This window comes from Cavia porcellus, unplaced genomic scaffold (genome assembly GCF_034190915.1).
Source record: "Cavia porcellus strain 051 isolate PalLab524CR breed Dunkin Hartley unplaced genomic scaffold, mCavPor4.1 scaffold_13, whole genome shotgun sequence".
Lineage (NCBI taxonomy): Eukaryota > Metazoa > Chordata > Mammalia > Rodentia > Caviidae > Cavia > Cavia porcellus.
This window is the reverse complement of record NW_026947496.1, coordinates 34101128-34127357: the sequence shown is the minus strand read 5'-3', so window position 1 is coordinate 34127357 and position 26230 is coordinate 34101128. Positions and strand designations below refer to the sequence as shown.

General features: G+C 41.1%; 1 protein-coding gene across 6 annotated transcripts in view; it reads left to right on the top strand.

Annotated features, from left to right (window-relative positions):
- Tarbp1 (TAR (HIV-1) RNA binding protein 1) overlaps positions 1–26230 on the top strand; it is a 59720-nt gene that overhangs the window by 19000 nt on the left and 14490 nt on the right. For 4 of the 6 annotated variants that reach the window (XR_010051231.1, XR_010051232.1, XR_001202078.3 and 1 more), the window contains exons 10-21: positions 1837–1975; positions 4272–4371; positions 5291–5463; positions 12081–12178; positions 14097–14258; positions 16409–16623; positions 17533–17788; positions 17882–18070; positions 19894–20075; positions 20232–20303; positions 22060–22180; positions 24813–24923. Coding sequence is in view for 3 of the 6 variants with exons in the window: in XM_005005235.4 (XP_005005292.2) it covers positions 1837–1975; positions 4272–4371; positions 5291–5463; positions 12081–12178; positions 14097–14258; positions 16409–16623; positions 17533–17788; positions 17882–18070; positions 19894–20075; positions 20232–20303; positions 22060–22180; positions 24813–24923 (1818 nt within the window). In the remaining 3 variants the exon portion in view is untranslated. The remainder of the gene's footprint in view (positions 1–1836; positions 1976–4271; positions 4372–5290; positions 5464–12080; positions 12179–14096; positions 14259–16408; positions 16624–17532; positions 17789–17881; positions 18071–19893; positions 20076–20231; positions 20304–22059; positions 22181–24812; positions 24924–26230) is intronic. The other 2 variants (XM_003473502.4, XM_023566544.2) reach the window with 2 other exon arrangements.

Genomic DNA, 26230 nt, shown 5'->3' with positions numbered 1-26230 from the left:
TCTTTTTCCTTTTTATCGGTACCAGGGATCGAACTCACGACTGCCTGCTCCCAAGGCAGGCGCTTATGCCGCTGAGCTAAATCCCCAGCCCCTTGTTACTTATTTTTAAGCATCTAACTTTTGGATTTCTTTACTTGTTCCCCCTAATTTGTTAGTTCTACAGTTCAGTCATGTCTGCTTCCATTATTTCTCTCATTTTACTTTCCTTTCACTTGTTTTCCTTTTTGTAATCCTATTTGGAATTCATGTGTTGAAAATCGTTTACCGCACACCTTCCACACATCAGGGCCTGTGCCAGGCATTTGGAACATGGTCGCCGTCCTCATGAACCATACGGTCTGATAGCTTATAGTTGATCCTTAACTTTAAGTCTTTCTCTTTGTTTAATAGTGACAGCACTTGTATTACTCTGTTGTTGCTGTAACAGAATATCTGAGACTGAGTACTTATTTATAAAGAGGTTTGTTTGTCTTAGGAGTCTCTTGGCTGGAAGGTCCAAATAGCATGGTAATAATGTCCTGGTGGCTGCCCCGACTGCATCAGCACTTGGTGAAGTGAAAAGGGAACAAAGCCTGTGTAGATGGGCCTACCCTTGTGGTGGTGTGCCCATAAAGCCTACTTCATGAGAACTAACTCACTCTGTGAGACTAACTTCAGTCCCTTTTAAGAATAGAGCACCCTGACCTATCTGCTTTTCAGGAGGCTTGGGCTCTTACAAGTTCCATCACTAGAACACCACTGTACTGTAGTATACAGCTATAATTCTAGCACTTCAGGAGGCTGAGGCAGGAACATTCCAAGTTCAAGGCTGCTCTGGACAACTTATGGAGACCTCCCCACAAAAAATAAAAAGGATAGGGGGTTTATCTCCATAGTAGAATAGAAAGTAGATCTCCAGTACCACAAAAAATAAACCATCACCACACTGGTAAACACTTCCAGAACAAGAACCTTTGGGGTACACATTTGAACCACCTCCAAAACATGGCATGTATGCATGTATATCTTAGAATAGATTTGGCTATTTTTCATAACTTTTGTGATGTAATATTACTATGTAAATATCTAGTCTTCATATTTTAGATGATCTTAACTAATGCAAAAAATATTTTTAAAAGTTCTTTTTAAAAAGACTCATAGTATAATTACTCATATTTAAGCTCATATTGAATTGCACATTAAGAGACATTGTAAAAAAGAATTTGTGAATGTAGTAAATAACATTTAATTTAGGTTTATATTTAAATGCACAATTATATCTGATCAGAGATTAATTGTGAAGTTATGTGACTTACTTTTACATGTCTTCTAAGACATGTAATGTAGAAGAACTGAGATGATATTTCTCTCAATGTATTTTAGTAGGCACATATGGTAGAAAAGCTTTTGAGAAGAACAGAAACTTTAGTTATAACTTATATTTTAAATTCTGCATTATCTTGGCATAGAAAGCTGGGAAGAATTTCAAAGCTGTAATTGGCTTTACAAATTTATGTTATTTTGCATAGAAATGTTCTTTAGAGCACCTCATAAAACTGTGTGTTTTGTATTAGGTGCTTTAGAAAACACAAAAAGCTAATAAAGCATTTATTATCATGACTTAGTTTTATAGACAGTACTCACAGTGAAACATATGTGTAAATGTCCATGTAATCATGCATGGCCCCATAACATTTCAGTTGACAGTGGTTGCTTGAGATTACAGAGAAGCTGTTCTGTTTAGTGATTTGCATTCAGTTCATTGTGGAAGAAAGAAATTGGCTTAGGAAAATTAGAAACACTTTGTTCAGTCAGGTATTTAAAATAAAATAATCTCGTTTCTATTTACTTTCCCAGCTCTGCGACTGGCTGCATATCAATGAGAGGTGTTTCCGGCCAACCTCTATCTGTGGCCCTGATGGGCTTCCTGAGACATCTCTAAATGTTTATGTAAAGAACCTGGTCCAAGAGTACATTAAGTCATCTGCATGGGAAAGTAAGTCTTCTGTCTTAGTTACTTTTTTCTCTTGTTGTTGAGACAAAATACCTGATTCCCAAAGTTAGGGAAGGAAAAAGTTGGTTTATTTCTTACAGTTCTTGGAGGTTTCAGTCCATACTTAGCTGGCTCCAAGTGGCAGGGTGGCATGGTGAGCCAAAACAGCAAGGTGGGAACAGCTAGAGAAAGAAAAACAGGTCTTCTTCCTGTAGTTACACTGTATGCTGGCTCCACCCCTGGGTGGGGGTAGCTCACCACCAATCCGAGTGCTAGAGAGTGAACCAATCACAAACACTAGATTCAGCCATGAGGCTTAGGAGGGAGAATCTGACTTAAACCATAACATCTGCAATCATTTTTATAGATTGATAGAAGCAAAGTATTTTCAAAGAAGTTTTCACTAGATTTGAGGTTGTGATTTAATCACACAAATTAAATCAAACATATTTTAGTCAAAGAGTGTGAGTAACAGAAAATAAAAAATACTGTCTTGCAACTTGTACTTTGTCTGTTCTGATTTGAAATGTTGAGCTATTTTAGATGTTGTAAGCTGGTGAGCTGCCAGAGTACGAATTGAACACAAATGAACTTACTAATTTTTTGTACAACTGCTCAGTCCTTGGGAGCTAAATTTTACAGATGTGTTTTTAGAAACCCTATAATAGAAATATGTGGAGGTGAGTGGTTCATCTTTGGTATGAACTGATTATGAAAAATAATCTTAGGGAAAAATTTTTGGAAAGATGACTTTGTTAATTTTTTCTTTTCTTCTTATTTTTAGCCAAGCCCACATTTATTTGTTTGTTTTGTGGTGCTGGGGATAGAACCCAGGGTCTGGTATATGCTAGGCGGATGCTACAGCACTTGAGCTACAGTCTGTAACTCCCATCCCTTTTGTGGAATTCTTATCTCCAGGGAAATGTGTAAGACTGAGGGAGGAGAGTTTTTAGCAAATTCGTTAGTGAGGATTCCTTTCACATTTCTAATGCTTCCTCTTCATTAAAGTCATTAGTGATAATTTGAAAAAATTGCATCTTTGAATTTAATGTGTCTTAAATTTCCTTGCTTTGCCTCAGACTAACTCATTTTCATCTACTGATGTCTCTGATCATGGAATAGGTCTTAAGTGATCAGGTAATTATTCTTCCAAAATGCGTGTGTTTATCCTTGAAACATTTCTTTTTTTGTGTTTTGTGTTGTTTGTCTCTTTCTTTTTTTATCGGTACCAGGGATCGAACTTACAGCCACACACTTGCAAGGCAGGTGCTTATGCTGCGGAGCTAAATCCCCAGCCCCTCTCTTTTGTATTTTATTCTCTCTGTTATCCAGTACATTTTCTGTGCTGTTACTTGGCAGATTCTTTTGTTACATCTGTTGAAAATAAATAAACATTCATCCTTACTAAAGTAAGCATAGACTATGGCACATCTAAGGCACCCAGCCTTGGTATTACCTCCTTTTTCTGATTGCTCCGAGGCAATGCTAGAAATCCTTTCACCTGTTTACCTTGTATCTGCTTTTGCTCCTCCTGAAGTCTTTTGTTCCACATTGTTGCAAGGGAAATCTTTTCAAAACATAGTTTGAGGCTTACACATTTCCCTCCCTCCTGTGTATGCTTTCACTATTGCTGGCTTCCTGTTGCCTTTTAGACAAAGACAGCAGTATCTGCTGGCCTGCTTAGTGTCCCGGTGGCTTCCCACCCTCACTCATGTCTGTCACCTTATTATCTGCTCTTCCCTCTTACTTAGGTGCATGGGGGGCATCCTTTTTTTCCCATGAATGGTTAAAGTATCTCCTGCCAGGACTTTCCATGTACTATTCTTGCATCCTGGAAAGCTCTGATCTCCCCTTACCCACCTCTTCCCTTCTTACTGTCATGCTCACCCTGGTTGACACGTCTCTACAACAGACTTCCTCTTGCTCTTCAGACCAGGCCACATCCTCCTTCTGTGCGCTCCTGTAGCATGTGGCCCTTGAGGCAGGCCCTCAGTATGTTGCATTTCTAAATTTCATTGCTGATGCTTTGATGCGTTTCTTTCATACAGCACTTTAGATTCCTTGAGCACAGGAACCACTGATCTGCAGCCCAAGATGAGAACACATGTAAATCTAACAAAAACAAAGTGCTGCGTACCTGCACTTTATTTCTGTTAGATTTACATGTGGATGTGTAGTAATAAGTTTTATTTCTCCAATAATGTAATATTGGTAAAGATAATGACCTGGCAATTTGCTTTTAAAATGTCTTTGAAAGATTCGGTTACTGCTCTGCAAACCTTATCTTGTGTTATCCAAGCAGGAGAAAGCTGTTTTATGCCTGACTGGTCTGAGGCCAGGCTGACTGCTCTGATGATCTTGCTGGCTGTGGATGTGGAAGGAATGAAGACTGAGTACAGGTAATTATTTCTTCCATTGGAAAGAAAGACTAGTCAGATTTATGGTTTATATTTGGACTTTCCAATTATGTGTAGGAGTTCATCACAACGTATTAAAGATTGGAATTTGATCATTGGAAATATACTAAAGAAATGCTTTAAATTAAGAAGTAAATAGGAATAGGGCATGTTAGTTCCTTTAGGCTGGTAAAGTAAACGTTCCACTTAACAATTTAATATATTAGAGAAGGTAAAAAAAAGCACTATATAATAATTGTTGATTTAATTATTGTATGTTGTATAAGAAGAATGGATGGTAAAATCCTAGCATAAGAATAGATAGACATGGCATTTGACTCCTTTTAAAATACGTAATTTTTAAGACAATAATAAAGATTAACCAGACTCATTTACATTTTGAAGATCTGAGCAGGTACATTTTTGTCAGATTATAATTACTGAAACAGTAGCTTTAGTAGGTATAGTATGTTTGCATGGCAGTTAAATCTTTTTTAGGCAATTTTAGTACTCATGTTGATAGCAGTTTTACATAAAACTTTAGGTTTTTAAAAAAATCTTTAAGTAGCTTACCTACTTTATCTAGTTTATCTTTGTTTTGTGCTGTTTTTCTGTATTATAGAGGCAGGGTCTCTGCAGTCTGACCTGTAAGTAAAAGGGACGTAGGCCATTCCTTCCCACTGGAGCCTGCAGTTTGGGTCAGGGGTTCTTTGTATACTTTTCTTCTGTAGACAATCACTACACTTTCGGAAAAGCACAGACCCAGAGACTTGTCCTCACGGGTGCTGGGTGTTTTGGTCATCCATAAGAGTAATTTTGTTTAATTGATTCCAGTAACTAAACAATTCCATAGATTATAGATGGACAGTAATTTCTTTATGCTTTTGTGATGGTTGATTTGGGCATGTCTTTTAATATCTAGTGAAAAGCGAAGAATACAGAATGTGTTGAGGATATTCTTAGACCCCCTTCTGGATGCGCTGGTGAAGCTGGGTACCAATGCCTATATGCCCTTGCTGAGGACTGACAGATGCCTGCAGCTGCTGGTGAAATTGTTGCATATTTGCATGATGAAAGGTTCCAATCCTCAAGATGGTGAGGACGTGTAGTTTCTATGGGTTTCCTGCTTGGTGTGTGGCTTACATTGCAGAATGAGAGGAAATTCCTGACCTTTTTGCATTAAAGGGAACGTCTTTCAGCATGTTTATTGGGTGTTTCCTGGTCATGTTGGGGTTACGTTGGAGTTGACATTTCAGTGTTTTACATGTGTTAGTTACTATCAATTTTAGAATGCAGCTTCATTTGCCTTTTTCTAAAAAAAAATTTGTGTGTTCATTGATTTCCAGACTGTCAAAAATGATTACTTTGTCTTACTTGTTTATGCAGGGTCTGTTTCTGATTGCCACAGTGCTAGATGTTATAGGAAGTTATATACTAAAGCATGACAAAGGCAGTAATGTTATACTTACTTTTAATTGTGTTAATCTCTGAGCACCCCTTGAGTAGAAAATACTTTATGCAGGAAAGCACAGTGATAGTAGATGGAAACATTGAGGGTGCTTCTTTCTTTAAATTAAAATATATGCAGCAAAGCAGTGGGAAACACATGAATGTCAGAGAGGCAAATATTGATGGGTAAACTTCACTTCTTTATCCTTTCTGATCATTTTTAATTTTTAATTTTAATTCTAGAAGTTTGCTGTTTAAGATCCGATATAGCATTGATATTAGATTAAACCTGAGAATAAAATTGATAAGGTGTGTGTTTATGAAATATTAAACCTAGTTTTAGGTTTTCATATTTTTTATGATGGTAGCAGAACCACATGCCATGACCATGATGGTAGTATAAGGTTTTCAGCTCTTAAGAACATTAGTGTGGACTTATTTGGCATGTCTTGCATATTACCATACTCGGTTGTGGAAGGCCAGGTCACAAATGCCTTTAGCATGTTCCTGCTGACTTGAACAACCAGTGGTACATGCGTGACTCTCCTCCTGGGTGGCATGGCACAGTGCCATCGGGTGACACGGGCCAGGCATGCATGTGTGGCCCTGTTGTGAACATGTTAAAAATTGTGATACAGACAGAAGAATGTGTGATGATTTCCTGTATTCTGACGCAAACTGATGACACATCTGTACTGGAAGCTCCCAGCCTGGGAGCTCACCTGCCTGCTGCTCTTCAGTGACCTCTTGTTGCTTCTCTGCTGATTTTATCTTTTTTTCCACTTTCATGGGTTTCAGAAAAGGGTTTCAGCATATAAATAGATATTCTTTAATGTATATTGTTTTTTAAAACTACTTTATTGACTTTTGATTGGTATGTTAAAAACTTGTATGTACTTTCTTCAACTTGATGAGTTTGAATGTAAATCTACACCCACGAAACTATCAGCACCATCAAGGCCACCACCTCCCAGCATTTCCTGCCACTCCTGTTATTGTTACTGTCTGTGAGAAGAGCACACTTTGTGTAAGATCTGTCTTTTTCACATTTTAAGTGTATAACACAATAGCAAAATCTACTCTTCTGCTAAGATTTCCAGAACTTACTTAATTTGTGAAACTGAAACCATCCCCTGCCATTCTGTGGTGTGACTTCACTGTTAATTGTTTCCTTTGCTGCAGTGGTTTTCTGGTTTGATACAGTCTCACTTGTTTATTTTTACTTCTGTTGTCTGTGCTTTTGGTGTTACATACAAAGCAGTCATTGCCAAGACCAAAGTTAAGGTTTTTCCTGATGTGTTCTTCCAGTAGTTTGATGGTTTCATGCCAATGTTTAAGCCTCTAATCCACTTCGTGTTGGTTTTTGTGTGTTTAGTTTTGTTTTCTGCCTGTGAATATCCAGTTCCCAATGCCAGCTGTAGAAGAGACTTGCCTTTCTCACTTTGAATTCTTGACCCCATTATTGAAGATCAGCTGACCATTCATGATGAGTTGAGCAATGTATTACTTACATTTCTATAAAGCTTGAAAACAAGAAAACTATCTTCCTGTAAGGAATGTTCTGTGCCTTGTCTACCCCACATACTCCCAGGATTCATTCATGTTGTGGGATCTTCCACGGACTGACTAGAGCACAGTCTGTTGGGTCCTCTCTTGCCGGACGTTCGGTTCCCTCTTGGTGGACATTGGGTCATGTGGTTTATTCCTGTTGTGTACAGTGCTACTGTGGAAATGTTCTTTTGTTTCCTGGTGCTTGTGTCTGAGTCACTCCTGGTCAGGTGCCCACCTTAGGACTGAAATGGGACTTCCTTGGGTGTGTGTATGTTCAACTTTATAGGATGATGCAAAAAGGTCTTTGCAAGTAGCTGTATATGTGTGATGTGTTCTTACCTGTGGGCCATGAAGGTTGAAAGTTGAAGGCACGAGCAGCACGAGTCTCCAGGAGGAGCTGGCTGAGGCCGGGTGGGAGGTTGCAGGTCAAGGCCTGGGGGAAATGCTGAGGAGATGGTGAGTGTACAGCTTGCTGCCCCGGCCCTAAGGGGTTGACTTTCATGAGAGGGTTTGTACTGTAGACACTAAAGGTAGGGAAGGGAGTGAGGATACAGGAATGATGATTGGGTGTTGGAGTTCGTGGTGGTGATGTGTTTTAATTTGGCTGTGATGATGGCTGTATGTATGGGTGCCTGTGCCAGAAACCACTAGATTGATTGGACACTTTCAGTGGAGAATTGAGTGTTAGGTGAGTGATGTCTCAATAGTTTAGAGATAGTTGGCTATAAATGTGTGAGTCTGTGTCTAGAGTGTGCTCTCTTCTTTTGATCTATGTACCAAGGCCACATTGTCTTGGTTACTGTTAATCCATAATAAGTATGATTCCTGTTTATCTTTTTGGCTACTTATTTATTAGCAGTCCTGGGATAGAAGCCAGAGCCTTTGCACTGAGCTGCATCCCTACCCCTTTTTTATTTTGAGTCAAGGTCTCTACATTGCTAAGTTAGCCAGACTGGGCTTGAATTTAGGATCCTCCTCCCTCACCCTTCAAGAGTGCTGAGATTACAGGTATGTGCTACCATATCCCACTTCATATTTATTCTTCAGGGTCAAAACTATTTTTAACCAATGTAATTTCTTTACCTTTCCTTAAAAATTTTGTAGTCAGTTTGTTTGTATCTACCAACAAAAAAGTCCCTGCTAGAATTAGGCTGGAATTGTATTAGATCTGTAGATCATTTTATAGAAAATCACCTTCTTTACTCTGTTGGGTCTTTTACTGCCTAGACCTCTTCACTTATGTATGTTGTCTTTGATTTCCTCTTCATAGTTTTGTAGTTTTTATCACACAGCATACCTTGCACAGGTTTTGTTAGATTTAGAGCACATACTTTTATTGGAGCAGAAACTATTGTAAATTTTTAGGCTTGCATTTTCTACTATACATTGCTAGTGTAAAGAAATTTGATTTTTTGTGTGCTGACTTAGTTCTTGTGACCTTGGTGAAGGACTAGGTCTAAGAGTTTATTTATAGGTTCTTTGGGATGTTCTTTGTAGACAATCAGGGCATCTGTGAATAGGAAGACTTTTATTTCTAGAGCTTTCTGTAGGATTCTCTGATTCTTTTTATGTCTGCAGTGTTTGTAGTTATATCTCTAGTTGTATTCCTGGTGGTGGTAGTTTGTCCTTTCTCCTCTAACTATAAGACTTACTAGTGGTTATTTTATTCATCTTTTCAAAGAACTAGCTTTTAGTTTCATTGTTTTTAATTTCAATGATACCTACTCTGCTTCTTTCTGTTTGCTTTTTGGTTTATCGGTTTATTTTGCACTTTTGTGTTAATGTTGAGGCTGAGGTTAGTTACTTTAGACCTTTTTTGTTTTCTGTGCAACTTTATTTTATTTCTTTTTTGTTGCTGGGGATGGAACCCAAAGCCTTGCACTTGCTAGGCAAGCTTTCTACTATTGAGCTACACCTATAGCCCCTCCTGCTTTCCAAAATGACATTCAGTGTCATGAATTTTCCTCTCAGCTTTAGTTTAACTGCATCCATATATTTTTGATATGTTTCATTTTTAATTCAGAATGTCTTTTCATTTTCCCTGAGACTTTCCCTTTGACCTCGAATTATCAGGGCTCACTGGTAGGGTTAATTGATACTTAATAACAGGAAGGGTTCATCCTAAGCATATCGGGGTCACACAGCATTACTTGGAGGCTCCCAAGGAACACTTGCTTGTCAACAGTGCCATTTGACAGACTCCCATGAGGGCTGAGTCTTTAACAGCAGTACCCCTTGGAGGTCCAGTGGCAGTGGCCTGGATGCGTAGTCGCCAGAGAGTATAGGTGTGCCCGTGGCTGTGGGCTGAACTATAGCACTCCACAGCGCTCTGTTCCACGCCCAGTTATTGCAGGTGGGGAATAGACTAAGCAACAGAGCAGTAACATCGTAGCTCACTGTGTTCCTTTACATGACCAGCCCTCCAAGGAGCAGCTGAATTAGCTTAGGGGCAGGAGGGCAGATTCTGCAGATGGCACTAGTTTGCCCAGTTCCTAGTGTTCTCTTCTCTTGACAAGTCCTGGGAATGCAAAGGGGTATTTCAGGGACATGTTTTAAATGTTCTACTTTTTCATATGGATGTCCTGTTAGCATTAGGACCTTTGCTTTCAGCAAACATTTTAAAGAACTCAAGGGAAAAGAACCTGTCATATTTGCGAGGGATCTCCCGGATTTCTTCTGCTCTCCTTTTGTTCTTGATGTTCCAGATTTCCCTAGGACCTAACTCTTTTGTTTGAAACACTTCCTTTAGCATTTCCTCTGGGTCAGTAGTTTAAAAGATGTGATCAAAATATACAATGAATATTTAAATTAAAATGTATTCTAGTAAGCAATCTACTGTCATTAATCCCCCTTAAATTATTCCCTCTCAATTCAAACACACCTACCTCATTCTTCTTATTCTGAGCAGTTCTGTAAATTGTGTTTCATGAGTATCTTTATGAGGTGTGACCACAAGTTTGATGAATGCTTCTGCCTCCTGTGTGCCAATAAAAAACAGAAGACTTCCAGAACTGCTTCAGAAAGTGACAAGAACGATGGAATAAGTGTGTTTGAAGCAAGGGGGTCTGTTCAAGAGGGGCTTAATGGCAATATATCTGTTACTATGGTAAATTTAAAAATTCTAAACGTTCACCGTATTTTTTGATCACACATGTGGCCCCGTCTTACTGCTTTCCTCCAGCCTTCTCAGTTTCCCCTGAGAACTCTACTAATTGAATCCTTCTCCTTGGTGTTGTATTTTTCTGTTTTCAAAATTGTGTCTCCATCTTCAGTGTTTAGCGTTTGGTTATGTGGTGTCTGGCTATGAATTTGGGGAGCTTAATTTTGGAATTCTCTAAGTTTCCTGAATGCATAGGTTTGTATCTTTTACCAGGCTTGGAAAGTGTTCAGCCACCTTTTCACTCAGATACTCTCAGCTTTGCAGTCTTTCTTGTTCCCTTTTAGTCTCTGATGACACTAGTATTACATTGTCATTATTATCTCACATGGTTCATTTTTTTCAATCATTTTTCTCTTTGATTTTCAGATTGCATTTTTTTTTTTGTCTTTTTTTGTTTTTATCGGTACTGGGGATCGAACTCAGGACCGCCTGCTTGCAAGGCAGGTGCTTATGCCCCCTAGCTAAATCCCCAGCCCCAGATTGCATTTTTTTTAATGATTTGTTTTCAAGTTTATTGACTCTTTTCACGTCTCCTCTACTTTATTTCAGTAAGTCTGCTGCTTGGTATCAGATGCCTGTTTGATTTTTCTGTGTGTCTTCTGTTTATCTGCTGAGACTGCCTGTTGTTCCATTTTCTTCAGGAGTGGTCCTGATGCCTTGTGGAAGTGTGTTTATAACAGCTGCTCAGGAGTCACTGTCCGATTCCTATCACTGTAACATCCATGACTCCTCAGTAGTGTGATCTAAAGATTGTCTTTTGGGGATTTTCCCAATCCTCATTAGCCCAGAAGCTGTGTATTTCATTCTCGTTATTTTGGCTATCGTGTGAGACTAGGTCTTCTTTAAGTCCTCTGGGGAGAACATTGGGGTTTTTGTTTGCAAGATGGTGGCTCTGGTCACATTCTGGTTTACATTCTGACCAGCTTTGTGGGTGCTGGTTTCATTCAACTTTGCTGTCACATCTGTGTGGTGCTCTGGGGAATCTGCATCCATGAGTCCTATCCGGACATCCTTCCGCAGCTGGGCAGTGGGGTCTGTGTCCCCTCAGCCCTGGTCTGCAGGACGCAGGTCAGCACTGCCACAGGAGCTGCACACAGGCGCCATTCTGCTGCACACGGTCTCCCTGGAGGCCTCTCCGTGTTCATCCTCCACCCACACTGGGCTCTGTCACTTTGTTCATTCCCGTATCTGCCCAGAGTCTGCAAGGAAAGCTGGAAGAGGAGCCAGTGAGCTCATGGCCTTCCAGTGTTGCTTCCTTCTGCATCTGTCTGCTGCCCTGGGCTTCCATTCCATATGTGCATCATGTCAGGCTTCATTGGTGTCCTCAGTGAGGGCCTGTGTCCCTGTCCCATGCTGCCTAGAACTGGACCCCCCTGGTAACCTGTAAGATCAGTTACAGACTCCCGCATGGGAGGAAGGATGATGGTGTTACCGCGAATCACTCTTGGGAAGTGCTTTGCCCTCATGCCTAATGGTTGTGCCAGGACATCAGCTATATTTTGAACCAAAGAACTTGTTTGTGCCATTTTAGTGAAATACTTTTTCTCCACAGATGAGGTGTCTGCTCTTCTCAAGAGCACTGTCATGTCTGCCACTGAGAGTGTTTCTCAGTTTGTCCTCAGAAGACTGACCATGCATGAGCTGCAGACCGTGAGTGTCCCCGGGGAGCTGTCCTTGTCAGCCTCCATTTGGGTTTTCTCTAGCAGTCCCTGTGTTAAACTGAAAAGGAAAATCAGTGTGCTGATTTCTCTAGAAGCAGCTTTAGGAAGTGAGAGAAACGCAGACCACAGGCCATCCCATCTGTGTTACCGTGACCGGGGCAAGTCATATAGTTCTTCTGAACCTCAGCTTCTCATCTTCAAAATAATACAGCTGCCTACTTCCCAGGCATAGAAAGTTTCAGAGGGCAGGACGGCTTGGCAGCACCGTGCACAGTCATTGCATATGTGGAGGTCCTGCCCTCATTTCTGTTTGAGCTTTGCCCTGTCTGTCTGTCTGTAGTCATTTTTCCTGTGTTTTCAGCCTAACCTTTCCTTCAGGATTCTTCCATAAGCATTTAAGCAAATTTAAGAATCATCCCCCCCCAACAAAAAATGTTCTCAGTCCCACAGCCCCCTCCAATCCTATTTCCATCCTTTCGTGAGTTTTCCCTACTGGGATCTGCTCTTACCTCCCAGGTGGTGTAGAGAGGGGCTCTCGATGCATTGGTGGTGGCTCTTTCTCATAACCCTAATGGATATGTTCCAGACTGTATCATACTGACTCTTTGGCCTTGTAGCCCTGAGCCGTCACCTTGTTGGCTCTTGTAACATCATCTCCTTGGATATCCCCTTTGCTCTGGCTTTAGTTTGTTCTCTGGAGCATCTGTTCTCTACTGTCTGCCTTTCTGCCCTTGGAGTTTGGCATTGCCTTTTACCTCCCTGTCCCACCTCTCCCTTCCCCTCCCCTCCCCTCCCCTCCCCTCCTCTCCCCTCCTCTCCTCTCCTCTCACTTTTCCTCTCCTCCAGGTCTCTTGCTGTTTTCCTGGCTTCAGTTATACTCTGTTCCCACCTTCCACCTTCTATTTCTCCTCTGAGCTAAAACCTTCAACTATTGAGCCCATACCCCTCGCTGTCTGATTGCCCAAGCTGAATTGATTGAAATCGGAGCCCCTTATTGTTACTCCTACGGTATCCCCATGTCCCTTCCCTGAAGGCACCACCAGTGCTTTATGCTCAGAATTTAGGAGCACTCCCTGGCCCCTGTCTGCTTTCCCTGTGTTTAGTTTGTTGCCACATGCTGTAACTGTTCCCTTCTGTTTGTACATCATTTCCACCCAACAAAGTGCAAGGTGGGTGCTCAGTAAAATAGATTTAGATGAATGAGTTATTTTCTGAGTGCCTTAGGAGGCCTCCTGCAGTACAGTAGTAACCTGCTGATATCCTGATAATAATTGCTAAGTGCTAGCTAGTCCCTTTGTCACTTTCTGTCACTTAATTCTTTCAAAGGCCTGTATTGGGTAGGTATCATCATCTCAACTGTATAGATGAGAGGTCAAGAAACTTGCCCTGGGACACAGAGCCAGATAGTGGCATAGCCACCTGGAACCCAGTTCTATAGTACTTGGCTTCACTAGTCAAAAAGATGTGGGTTTGAGTCTGTGCCTCCCACCTAGTAGTTCTGAGGTGTCAGGCAAGTTGTTCAACTTCTCCAAAACTTACTATTTTTTTAACTTTGGAAGCAGGACCGTAACCTTCCTTATGAGAACTGATGATTGTAAAACCAAGTGGCAGTTACTGTAATTGTTATGATTGCTGTCTGTGTAGGAATTGGTCAAACAGTTTCTGCCTCATGGGGCCTCATAATGAGTCTGGGGGGGGACAGACGACTTGATGTGAAATGTGCCATGAGTGGGCTGGGTGTTGTCATAGGAGTACAGAAAAGCAGGTCCACAGGCCTGCAGTAACTCAGGGTGGGTGGGTGATTCTTTTCTCTGAGTCTTGTTAACACTTTTAATGCCTGAGCTCTCACAGGTACGTGACATTCGTGGACGTGCTTGCTGCCTTACGTGTTTTGACGTTTGTCTTAGGTTGCAGATCTAGATCGTTGCCATTTATACCTCACAGTATTAACTGAGCTCACAAACCTCCATCTGAAGGCAGGGAGGAAAAGGGGCAACTCCATCTGCAGAGTTCTTTCTCCTTTGAAAAATGCATCTATGCAGCATCTTCAAGAGATGGGAAGTGGAAAGGTAATCCTCTTAGTTCCGAGGCTTGTGGTTGTGTTGAATAACACATCAAGGAAAACATATTCAGTTAACACAGGCATAGTGTCTTAAAATCCGAGTATGTGCTGAAATTTAATTGTTAAAATTGTGCCTGCAGGTGATAATACTATGTGGTTAGGACTGTGATATCCTACTGTTAACTATGTATCAGAAGTATGATGACTGTAGACTTAAAATTTTTTTTTTTTTTTTTGAGATAGAGTCTTACTATGCAGTTCAGGCTGGCCTTGAACTCACTTTGTTAACCCAAGCTGGCCTTGAACTCATAGCAGTCCTCCTGCCTCAGCTTCCCAAGCGCTAGGATTACAGGCATATACCACAAACTTAAAAATATTTAGGTACAGACAGAGGACTTATACTAGGTCTTCTGTCTACATGTGTCAGTGCCAGACCTTTTCATCTGCCTGATATCAGAGCCCTCCATGCTCAGCTTCCTGCCTCAGTTTCCACTCTTGTCTGCCATGCTTCCTCTCCAGAGTGCCTCGCCCTGCAGGCTACCATGAAGAGGTTCTCTGTATCGACTCCCTCCTTTGTCCTCCAGTACAACTTGTGGCTCACTGGAAATCACTTTTTCTGTAGAAATCTTCTTGGGTTAGAGTCTCTCTTATGCTCACTCCTCTGTTGCTATTTATGCCTCCGCTATGGTGTCTTATTTCCCTCTTTCGTCTTTCAGGAGTAATTTGTATATATATGTCTCCAAATGTTAGCACCTGACAGTATTTCTTAAACACGGCTCAGAAAGCTATAGCAGTGAAGAGTGCAGGCTTTACAGACTCTGGGCTTGGACTCGGGCTTTATGCTTGCCCACTCTGTGACCAAGGGAAAGTTACACAAGCTCCCTGTCCCTGTACAGTACAGCTGTAAGATGTGAATTATAGGGTTGATGTGGAAAAATAATGCAAGCCCCACGTGGTGAATGTTTAGAACAATCCCTGGCATGTGGGAAAGACTCAGGAGACACTAGGCTATTTTCACTTCGTACTTGCTAAATATTAATAGAGTTGAACTGAATCATAGTCTTAATGGATCTCAGCCACTGATAAAAACAAAGAACTAACTTGATTGCTTTAATAATTTAATTCATAAAGTAGTTTTCCCTAGAGCTGTCCAAGAGGAAATGGTATAGAAGACTAACATTTCAGTATCTTTGCAGCTCAGAAAGAGGAAGTCCAAATTTTGCAACTACTGTCATTGTAATCATGAAAGTCCTAGTCCTAGTTCCTGTTAGTCTTTTAGTGATGTAGGAGAATGTGGTATGTCTCAAGTGTAGAATAAATTCACAGTCATTCTTAGAGGTTGACTTTCTTTTATACTTCACTGAGGCATAATTGGCTTAAGGTAACACTAACGTGGACAGAGTTGGTTTGTAAAATTGGTCTGTAGAGATTTATAGCTTTGGGGTGGGTATAAGGTCCCCCCAGTACAGCTGTAGCTGCTGGTGGCATGTGGCTCCGGTCTTCTTGCTTAATGACCATCCATCTTCTATACATATAAACCCAGGCCTTTAGATTGGTCAGCCACGCAGCATTTCCACAGTAGAGTTCCAAGTGCCTCACAAGAAGCAGCGTTCTATGCAATACATGATCCTGTAAGCAGATTCTAAGGCTGGTCCCATTTTGCAGATGAAAAGAAAACAGAAGTGTGATGTGGCCGCATTCATGCTGGTGTAGTGTGGGTCAGGATTCAGACCTAGCTCTAAGGATCCCAGTGCCAGCTCTGCCCTGCTGTGCCTGGCTCACAGGTGGAACTGTGTGTATTTTGGAGCGCCCCCCCCCCCAACTTTTGATAACATTTACTGTTCTGTAAAGTAAGACTTCACCCTGGGAATGTTGTTCATGAGCAGGCAAAGGTTGGAGCCTGATTACTTGCACGTCATGTATGAATGTTTGTTACTCCTCTGTCAGGAGAGGAGATCATATTTTCTCTTTAATCTGAAATGCTGAGTTCTTATTGCTGTTTTAAATCCACTCATTGACAATGACATGTTTTGGATTTCCCGTTCTTTCCCCTCATGTCCAAATAGCAGGCCTCAGGGGGAACAGGTATGGGGTGTCATAGCCCAGCTGATGGGAACTTGCTTGTGTGAAATAAAACGTTGCTCTGTGTCTCTGCAGGAGCCGACTCTTGGCGATCAGATCCAGAGGGTGGTCAGTATGGCCACTTTGGCCATGGTGTGTGAGGCCAGTGCCCTACAGCCTGTGCTAGAGCTGGATTCCCTCGATGCCGAGCCCATGGACAGGTTCCTATCTGCTTTTCCATTTAATCAGACGCTGCGGAAGCCCTGTGCTGAGGAGCAGGGCCAGTGTGCTTACCCCATGGAAAGCAGCAGGTAGGTAGAGGCGTCTTGTTGCCAAGGGCTAGAAGTCCAGTTTTGTTGTCATTGGGATAACTGGAGATTTCCCAGCACTGCTGAAGTGCTGTGAAGTTTGGGAGCTGTCGCTCCATTTAGGATTAAAATATATGACCACATTATTCATCTCTTCTGTTGAAATCCGACTTTGCTGCATGTAGTTTTTAAGAATAATTTAAGGTTGGGCAAAACACCAACTTTTGGGGTAGTTGTAAAATTGAGGGTTATGGAGTTCCCTATGTTTTGGTAGATAGGAAATTTTTTTTTTTTTTTTTGGTCTTTTTCGTTTTTATCAGTACCAGGAATCGAACTCACGACTGCCTGCTTGCAAGGCTTATGCCACTGAGCTAAATCCCCAGCCCCGGAAGATAGAATATTTGATAGTGACCATTTATACCTGTTGCCTCAGTTAGTTTTTCATTGCTGTAACAAAACACTGGGAGCTACGTAGTTTACAAAGAAAAGACGATTATTTTGGTTTTTGGTTCTGGAGACTGGAAAGATCAAGCCAATATCTTCTCAAACTTACACTGCTTTACCACGTGGCAGAAAATCAGAAGAGCGAGTAAGTGCATGTGGATGTGAGAACATGCTGGGCAGCATTGCTGAGTAACAGGTCACTCTTGGTCACTAATCCAGTTCCTTGAGAGTGCGAACTCACTGCCACAGGAAAAGCATGCATCTGTTCCTGATGACTGTGGCCCAGACCAGACACCCGCTTCCACAGCCCTCCAGCACTGCCCCAGGTAGTGAAGACAAGCAAGGGGCAGAGCTGCCGTGTAGTTTTTTAGGGGACAGACCACATTCAGACCACAGCCTTGGGTTCCCCTTTATGAGAATAGAAACAAGTTAGAGGAGTGTGGCGTAGTGACTGTGTTTTTACCTCAGTTTTTTTGAAGAGTCATCTTCCCAAGGATGGGGGAGAGTGGTCGCGCAGTACGTCCATGATCAGTGGGTCTGCCTGTCCTTCCTTTTGGAAAAATACCACACCCTGGTTCCGGCCGCAGATGCAGTTCCAGATCCCGTGCTGCCCGCCATCCAGATGCCAGCTCAGACTCTGCGGTCTGCACTGGACACCCTCTCCATCCTTCCTTCTGAGAAGGTCCTGCCTGTGTTCTGTTGCATGAAGGTGCTGGTTCCCAAGGTGAGACACCATGCAACAAGACCAAGACAGGAACAGCAAGCAAAGCTTCTGGAATTAAGTGACAAGGTGTATTTTTTCCTTTTCTCTTACCAGCTCCTGATATCCGCTGAATCACTCTGCATAGAAGCTTTTGACACGGCCTGGAACATTGTATCTTCTTTAAGCAACACTCAATTGACATTCTGGCCTAATTTAAAGGCTTTTGTTCATTTTGTTTTTGATAACAAAGTTCTCACCATTGCTGCCAAAATCAAGAGTCAGGCATATTTCAAAATAAAAGAGGTAACTCGTTTTTATCTTCAATTAGTGATCTGTGGCTTGGGGGAAAAAGAGAGTAATGTTTGTAAGCAGGTATTAGATTTGCAGTTAGTCTGCCCAGCGACTCAGTCAACACATTCTTGAATCTTAGGGGTTATCAGTAGGAATGAGGAGGTGGATTACTGGCATGGATTAAAAGCCAGTGACTCACATTTGTCTCATTAACACATTTATTTGATTCATACAGTGTTTAAAATTTTTGAATATTAGTTCAGAACTTGAGAACTAGGAAATTTGACTGGGTATAGTAATAATCATACACTTGTAACTCCAGATGCTTATAATCCCAGCTACTCGGGAGGCTGAGGCAGGAAGATTCCAAGTTTCAGGGCAGGTTGGGCAATGTAGTGACACCTTGTATTAAAAAGGGCTGGGGGGCTGAGGATTTAGCTCAGTGACACAGCACCTGCCTGGCAAATGTGAGGTCCTGAGTCAATTCCCGGTACCCAAAAATAAACAAATAAATAAAATAAAATAATAATAAAAAGAACTGAGAGTACAGCTCAGTGGTAGAGGGCTTACCTAACTATGTGAGGCTCCAGGTTTAATCTCAGCACTGAAAAAACATTAGAAAATCTACATGAAAATCTGTATTTTCCTATCCTAGGGAGATTGGTAACCAGGCAGTGCTATCCTTCCAGCAGGACCATGGGCCCTCTTCCCTTTGCTTTCTCTATGGTTGGTCTGGTATTTTCTCCATAGTTGGTCTGGTTTCTCCCTGAAAACAGATGTTCAGTGCTCTTTGTCTCTGCACCTGAGCTGGGGTGTCTTAGGTAAATAGTCCTGAGTGTAATCCTTACCAGGAGATTTTTCTGGGACTGGGGTAGGCTCAGTGCCAAGCATTGGCTTAGCACACATAAGGCCCTGGCTTCCATCCCCAGCACCTCAAAAAAAGAAAAAGTTTTCAGGCTATTTATAGTATAGTGAACCCTTGGTATCTACAGGTTTTGAATCTGCAAGTTCAACCAACTCTAGGTCCAAAATACTTGAAAAAAAGAATTCCCTGTGTGCTGAGCATGTACAGACTTTTTGCCTTGTCCTTATTGCCTGAACAGTGCAGTATAATGACCGATGTATAAAAGTGACTTTGAATTAGGCATTATAAGTCCTCTAGGGATGATTAAAATATACAGATGTGCATAGGTAATATGCAAACACTGCTGCTTCACGGAAGGGACTTGAGCCTCTGCGTGTAGATTTCAGTATCGGAAGGGCATCCTGGAAGCACTTCCCCACATCCCGCAGCCCTGTAGATGCTGAGGGACTGCTGTTTTTGGATTTGCAGCCGTGTACACACACGATAGGAAACGTAAACTGAGGGAATTGCACCAGGCCTGGGAATCCAGTCGCGCCTCCTGTCCCTGGGGAAGTTGAAGGTCAGATCCTCTGATTATCTCACGGTCTGTGCCTCTCTGGTTCTCTTCTGCCCCACAGTGAAACCAGGTCCCCACTTGGAGACCTGGGTCTGTGCTGCCTCAGCCAGTGGGGGCTCTGTAGAATGTAAAGAAGTTTAGAAATGCACGTGTGGTGTTTTACCCTTTTCTTCTCCCTTGGGCAGTTACTGCCCTAAAAAATTTCTGGGTGAATATCACTATTGGTAGCATTTTATTTTTTTGAGGTGAAAAAGTACTGTTATGTGATTATTGATTATCTTGCAAAATTATTCTAATAATAAATTTTAAATTTTTTGATTATTCATGATTATGTTGAAACTGTCATTTGAAGCCATTAATGTTTTAAAAAGCAAATTGTTCAAGAGATAAAATGAGCATTGTATTTCATTCCAGATTATATGTAAGATAATTGAAATGTCTGCCGTGAAAACTGGAGTCTTCAATACCCTGATCAGTTACTGCTGCCAGTCTTGGATAGTGTCTGACTTGAAGGGATGTTTATCCTGTGCCAAAAACTATAGTGAACTTGTCCTAGAGGCTTGTATATTTGGAACTGTGTTTAGGCGTGATCAGAGGTAAAATGCTATTATTTCACGTTGTCATAACATGTTGAATACCTATCTGTGTATAGAATTATGTCCTTGCTTTGAGGTTTCAAACAGAAAACTGTGAAGTGTGAGTTACTTTTTTTTTCTCATCTAATCTTGTTCTTTTCAAATTTTTATGGAAAGACTTATTCAGGACGTGCAAACCTTCATAGAAAATCTTGGACAGGACTGTGCAGCAAACGTCATTATGGAAAAGTAAGTGTGTAGGTTTATCATATCTTGACAGATGTAAGCTATTTCACGTTAACATCATACAACAAATATCCTTTTTTTTGTGAAGTTTAATAAATATTTACTACTGATAAACACTGTAATCTATTTCAAGATACTAACCAAGCCCTCAAAAGTATATTAGGAATTGTATTCTTGGGGCTAGGATGTAGCTTAGTGGTTGAGCATGTTCTCAGCTTGTGTAAGGTCCTTGGTTCCATCCCCAGCACCTGACCCCTCTCCACCCCCCACAAAAAAGAATTGCCAATATATTGCTAAAAGAATTCCTTGCTAGTATATTTTCTTCACATCTTTCAGTATTTACTAAAATGTAGTGAACAGTGGTAAATATATTACAAAGCGTTGTATAAATAAGGAAGTGTGTTTGGAGACACATCCTCCTCTAGGGTGGTGTTCATCAGCACACATGCTTTATTCTTCAGTTCTTTTTTTAAGGTGAGATTTATAAATCAAATTTACCGTTTGAATGCATTGGTAGGTTGTACAAAAAAGCAGAATCACTCCGAAAATGAGAGCCTAATTTTTTTTTAATTTAAACTCCATACTGAAGCATGATTGACATGTAAGAAGCAAGAATACTCTTAATTCTAACCTTTTAACTAAATTTTTGAGCTTATGAGGTATTTTTTCAAGTTTTACTTTTTCACATGGCTTTCAAAACTTTTGTTTATAAACATGATTAAAAGTATATCATTTTCTCTGGAGTTTAGAACAACTAATAATTATTTCATACAGTAATCATAAAAATTTTATTGTTCTGAGTGCTAGGTCTTAAATCATCTGCCAGTCTTTATTAAGTACATATATTATTTTAATGTTGCTATTAATTTTTTTGTTTTCTTATCTGGTTTAGTGTAGCAATAAAAAAAATTTTCTAGTGAATGGTTGTGAAATACTTTGATTTCTTCTAGACCTATGCTTTGTTGTTAAAGTAACCTTTATTCATATCATAGAAGTTAATTGGAAATAATTGATCATGTTACTTAGCTTTCCATCTTTGGCTGCCAGAAATGCTGGGATGTTCAGGGCACATAGTACTTGCACAGTTTTCCCCATTTAGTATGCAGTAAATACAAGGTGTTGCCTTGAATGAGCAGAAGATGCTTTGTCCTCCTCAGAATTAATGTCACAAGCTAGGATCTGGTTTATCTAGAGATGCTCATGACCAATACTAGTAGTGTGTGTATGGGTTTTCTAGAAATCTCAGTAAATTTGTGCTCACTCATCCTTTCTGAACTCACTCTCTTTTTGACATTTGTTATCTTCTGTTCTGAATTTTAAAATACTGACATAATGTTAGTCAATTTTCCCATCACCGAGGCACAATCCCATACACCCACAGTTTAAAAGTTTAATTTGGCTCATGTTTTAAGGGAATCCAGTTCATAGTCAGCTAGCTCCAAGGCAGAGATAGATAGAGCAGTGCAAGACAGCAGTGCTGGAGGGGGAGGAACCAGACATAGACCACAGCATCACACCTCCATGATCCACTCACACAGCCAGGAGTGTGCTCCACCAACCTCCTGGGCATGACCCAAGCCACTAAGTTGACATGATCAAGCTTAACCACTTCAGTCATTAAAGTGTGGACCTACATAATCTTAACTCATTGGTGGGCAGATTTGATATTTGTTACACTGTTTTTGAAATTAGTATTAATGTATTTTTCCATTTTCAAAATATATGAATGTATAAAATAAGTTCATTTTATGTTTTTTAGTACTAAAAGAGAAGACTATTACGTGAGAATCTGTGCTGTCAAATTCTTGTGTTTACTAGATGGCTCAAGTCTGTCCCACAAGTTGTTTGTAGAAGATATTGCAGTGAAGCTATTGGATAAAGTAAATGTTTTATTTTACTTTAAATGTTCTTTAATTTTAGTAGATCAAAGTCCAGCATTTGTTCTTCATGGTGCTAGAACATGTGTTTCTACATATTTTTTAGGAGGAGAAAACATGAAATCTGTGTTCTGTATTTTTAATCAGGTGTTGATTAAGTAACTGTCCAACTTCATTTCCTTGTGCCCTGTGACCCTCAGTGGGTGTATTTTACAATACTAGCCTAAACCTTGTGTTTATATTGCTGTATCCATTCAAACAGAGCAAACAGGTCACCACTGGGAAGCATCAGTGTGAAGAAATGACTGCTATGACTCAGAGTCCATGAAAAGTCACCTCAGGATTTGCTTTGGATGTAGCATGTTGTCATACCTAGATCTGTTTTGTGATGATTATCTGAGATTGATGAAAATTTCTTACTTATTCAAAAGAAAACATGCATGCGTGTGACATTCAGAATTGAATTCAGGATCTTAATAGTGAGCTTTTTAAAAATTTTGAGACAGGACAGGGTCTTATTAAGTCACTATGTTGGTCAAGCTGGGCTTGAACTTGCAGTTCTCAGCCTCCTAAAGTTGTGGAATTACAGATATGCACCAGAGTGCCCAATAGGAAAGTGTTTCATTTGTGCCTCCACAATAAATAGGAATTATTGTTGGGGAGCAGATGGACTGAGAATTCATATGACGGTGTTCACTTGGCTGTTAAGGATCAGGGAGGGCCTCTCTACAAGGTAGCATTCAGCTGATGCATTATTAAAGGTAGAACACCGGGCAGGGTGGTGGGCGGAGCCAAGTGAGGAAAGCACTGTCTGCAGGAAAAGATGCTGCTGGTGGGCTCTTAGTGTCCCCTGCCATTGGTTACTGACAAAGGTGATTTCAGGGAAGTAGTGGGAAATGAGCAAGTGGAGACGGTGCATGTGGCACTCTTAGAGATTTTCTCTGCAAGGGTAGTAGGTAGGATGGCTTCCAGAGCGGGACATGAGGTAAGGAAGATACACAGAAATTAGTGTATGGGCGATGTTGAAGGAACCACCCAGTAGATCGGGAAGGTCATAGGTACAGGCAGACCACCATCATCACACAGGCAGTGTCCCCTAGCAATCCCCTCACATCCACTGGGGAGGCTACAGAGAACCGTTGAGAACAGCAAATGTTAGTGAGGAGAGAGGTCTTGGGATCCTCCGTTGTGGCTGATGGATTATAAAATGGTGCTGCCTGCTTGGAAAACACATGTGGGAAAAAGCAACTGTCAGCCTAGTGCAACAGTTCTCAGAGTTTTCTCTGGACCAGCAACACCAGCATCTCCCAGGTGCCTGTTAGGATTGCAGAGCTCTAGTCCTGGCCCCAGCCTGAGGAATCTGAACCTGGGATTGCAGTTACCTTTGACAAGTTGGTACTGGACTCTAAAGCCCACTGGATCAGTGAGAATCAGATTCTGGGGTGAGCTCAGAAAGCAGGAAATTTCTACATGGCTTTGAGATAGGAGTGGAAAGACCAGATTGTGCTCTGGAAGAAAGTGTGGAGATTGTTCTATCGGTGTGTCTTGGATCAGGAGGCTCAGGAAGCTAGGACAGAGTTGACAGACTGACATTGAAAGTATGAATTTTTCTGGATATTGAGTCCAGTGAGTGGATCAAGGTCAGGAGGAAAAGTTTTGAGTCACAGAGAATTTTAGTACTCCATTGCGAGGACTGGGACTCTTAACTCCTGACACTCAAGGCCAGGCTGCTTCTGACTTACAGGTGCTTCCTTTGAATGCTGGACCATCCACCCTCATGGTACTGTGTTCAGTTACACTGAGCCTGAACTACATATGAAATCTAAAAATGCTTGCCCTGGAAGACAGCTTAGTTGGACAACAGTGATAGAGGAGGTTGTGAGATTGTAGTCATTTTCAGGTATCATACATCAGTATTCATTTGGCTGATCTCGTGGTGTTTTATACACTCTCAGATACATAGGTTGTGGTTACTGGAAGAGAGTGTCAGAGGAAAGTTGGGAAGGGGAATAAGATGGTCCACTTTGACAGAAATAGCTTTGGAGGTGATGGGTGACTTTTCCACCCTGAAGTCATTTGAATGTGCAGACATTCTTGGTACCAAGAGTTATGATAACAGAAGTCAGTTTTGAGGAGTTGGGTTGTGGCTCAGAGGTAAGTACGAAGTTTCTGTCTCCAGAGCTGCAAAACAAAAGCTTCGTGGCTGTCTGAGCTTAGGCGGCAGACTGTTAACATCAGTAGAGCTCTGTGGTAATGTGGAAAGGCTTTGCGCTGCCATCTTGTGTCCAGAAACAGCATTGCACTGACATTTCCTGTGGTGGCTGTTTAGTAGATTTGTAGCAAAGTTACTCCAAATGGGAACAAGACAGAGAGTTGTAAAATGAGAAGTGCCTCTATTGGTACATTGTAATATCTTTTAACTCTCTCAGTCGCCTCACTCTGTCATCTGTATTTCCCAGTTTTATGGTTTGTTTTCTAATTTTATAAGAAATTTTAAGAAAAACAACTAAATTTGTGATTTAAAGGGGGATTTTTAAAGTGTTATTCTGTATCTTATGCTACCACTTGCTTTTGGAGGAACAAAAGACCACTACACCCATTTTAAACGTTTTAACTTTTGTTCCGGCCCCTCCAGGATGATCTGGTATCCAAGACCAGAACTCGCTACTATGAGAATTCTCTCCAGCACCGCGTGAAGAACCGGATATGGCAGACTCTGCTGGTACTTTTTCCCAGCTTTGATCAGGTATAACATTTGTCACATTTCTACCCTTAGAAGCCTTAAGGTTTCCACATAAACACACCGTATGGTAAAAATGTCATGCACTGTGTTAAGACTTAAAAGGTAACAGTGCTTAACATTTATACCTCAGTGTATAAAAAGGAAACCATTGTGAATATTTCAACAATACTAAGGAAGTTAGGTGTTGTGGAAATAAATTGAAGTTAGTTTACATGACCTTGCTTTGTACTTTTCCTTCAGTGTTGTGATGTAGCATTGTAAATGTTTAAATGCTATTTGATTAGAAAATATAAATGCTGAACTGCTCAACTCCCATAGCACAGTTATTTTGGAGCATTATGTTTTGAAATATCTGTTTGCCAGGAGCCAGGAGAACTGGGGTAGGACTGTTATTCAGTGGTGCATGTTCTTGCCCTTTATCCCATGTATACAGTGGCCACACACACAAGCTCAGCAAAGGGCAACCTCTTTCTCGCTATAGAGTCCCTGTATCCACAGTTCCCTTTTCTCTTCCCCAGAGAACATTCAAGTGGACTCTGTCTGATTTCCCTGCCCATCCTTGCTCCTATAAAGAAAACATTAGTCATGACAAAAAAGTAACAGTGGTAAATGCAGTTTTAAAGACAGTTTTTGAATATAGACTTTAAAATTTCCTACATCCATGCCCCCACTTTTCAGTGGGGGAATTTTAAAAATATATCAGCTTACTGTAGTCTTACGATGTGTTGGACTCAGTGAGAGAGGACCCTTCGAAGACAATGTGTGTGTGTACGTGTGTTTGTGTAAGCATCAGAGGACAGCTAAAAGAGCTGCCTCAAATTTAAAAAATACTATATTTAATACACCTCCATATAAAATTATTTTTAACAAATCATTCTAGAAGTGTTTTAGCAGGTTACTGAGAACATATTTTCCTGACTCCCACAGAGAACAGTAATTTTGGAGGGCAGCCATCAGAGCACACAGGGCCTGAACGGAAGACTGAAACTAGTATGTCCACCGTGGAGAGCACTGCTGAGTGTCTCCGGCTGTTTGCTCAGTCTTCTGAATAGTCTGTCAAAGCCAGGCATAAATACTCCCCGTCGTATGTGAGGACACTGCAGAGAGCTGAGGGGACCCGGCCAGGGGTGACATGGCAAGGGGCTGGTAAAGGTGGTCTTCAAAGTCAAGTCTAATGTCAGAGTTCATGCTCCTTACTTTAAGGCTTAAAATGAGGTTTTCTGCTCTTTTGCTACATGGTACAACTTCTGTTAAGGTAGATTTTTCTTCTTTAAAATAAAAAAGTATAAAACATGTTATTTTTTAATATG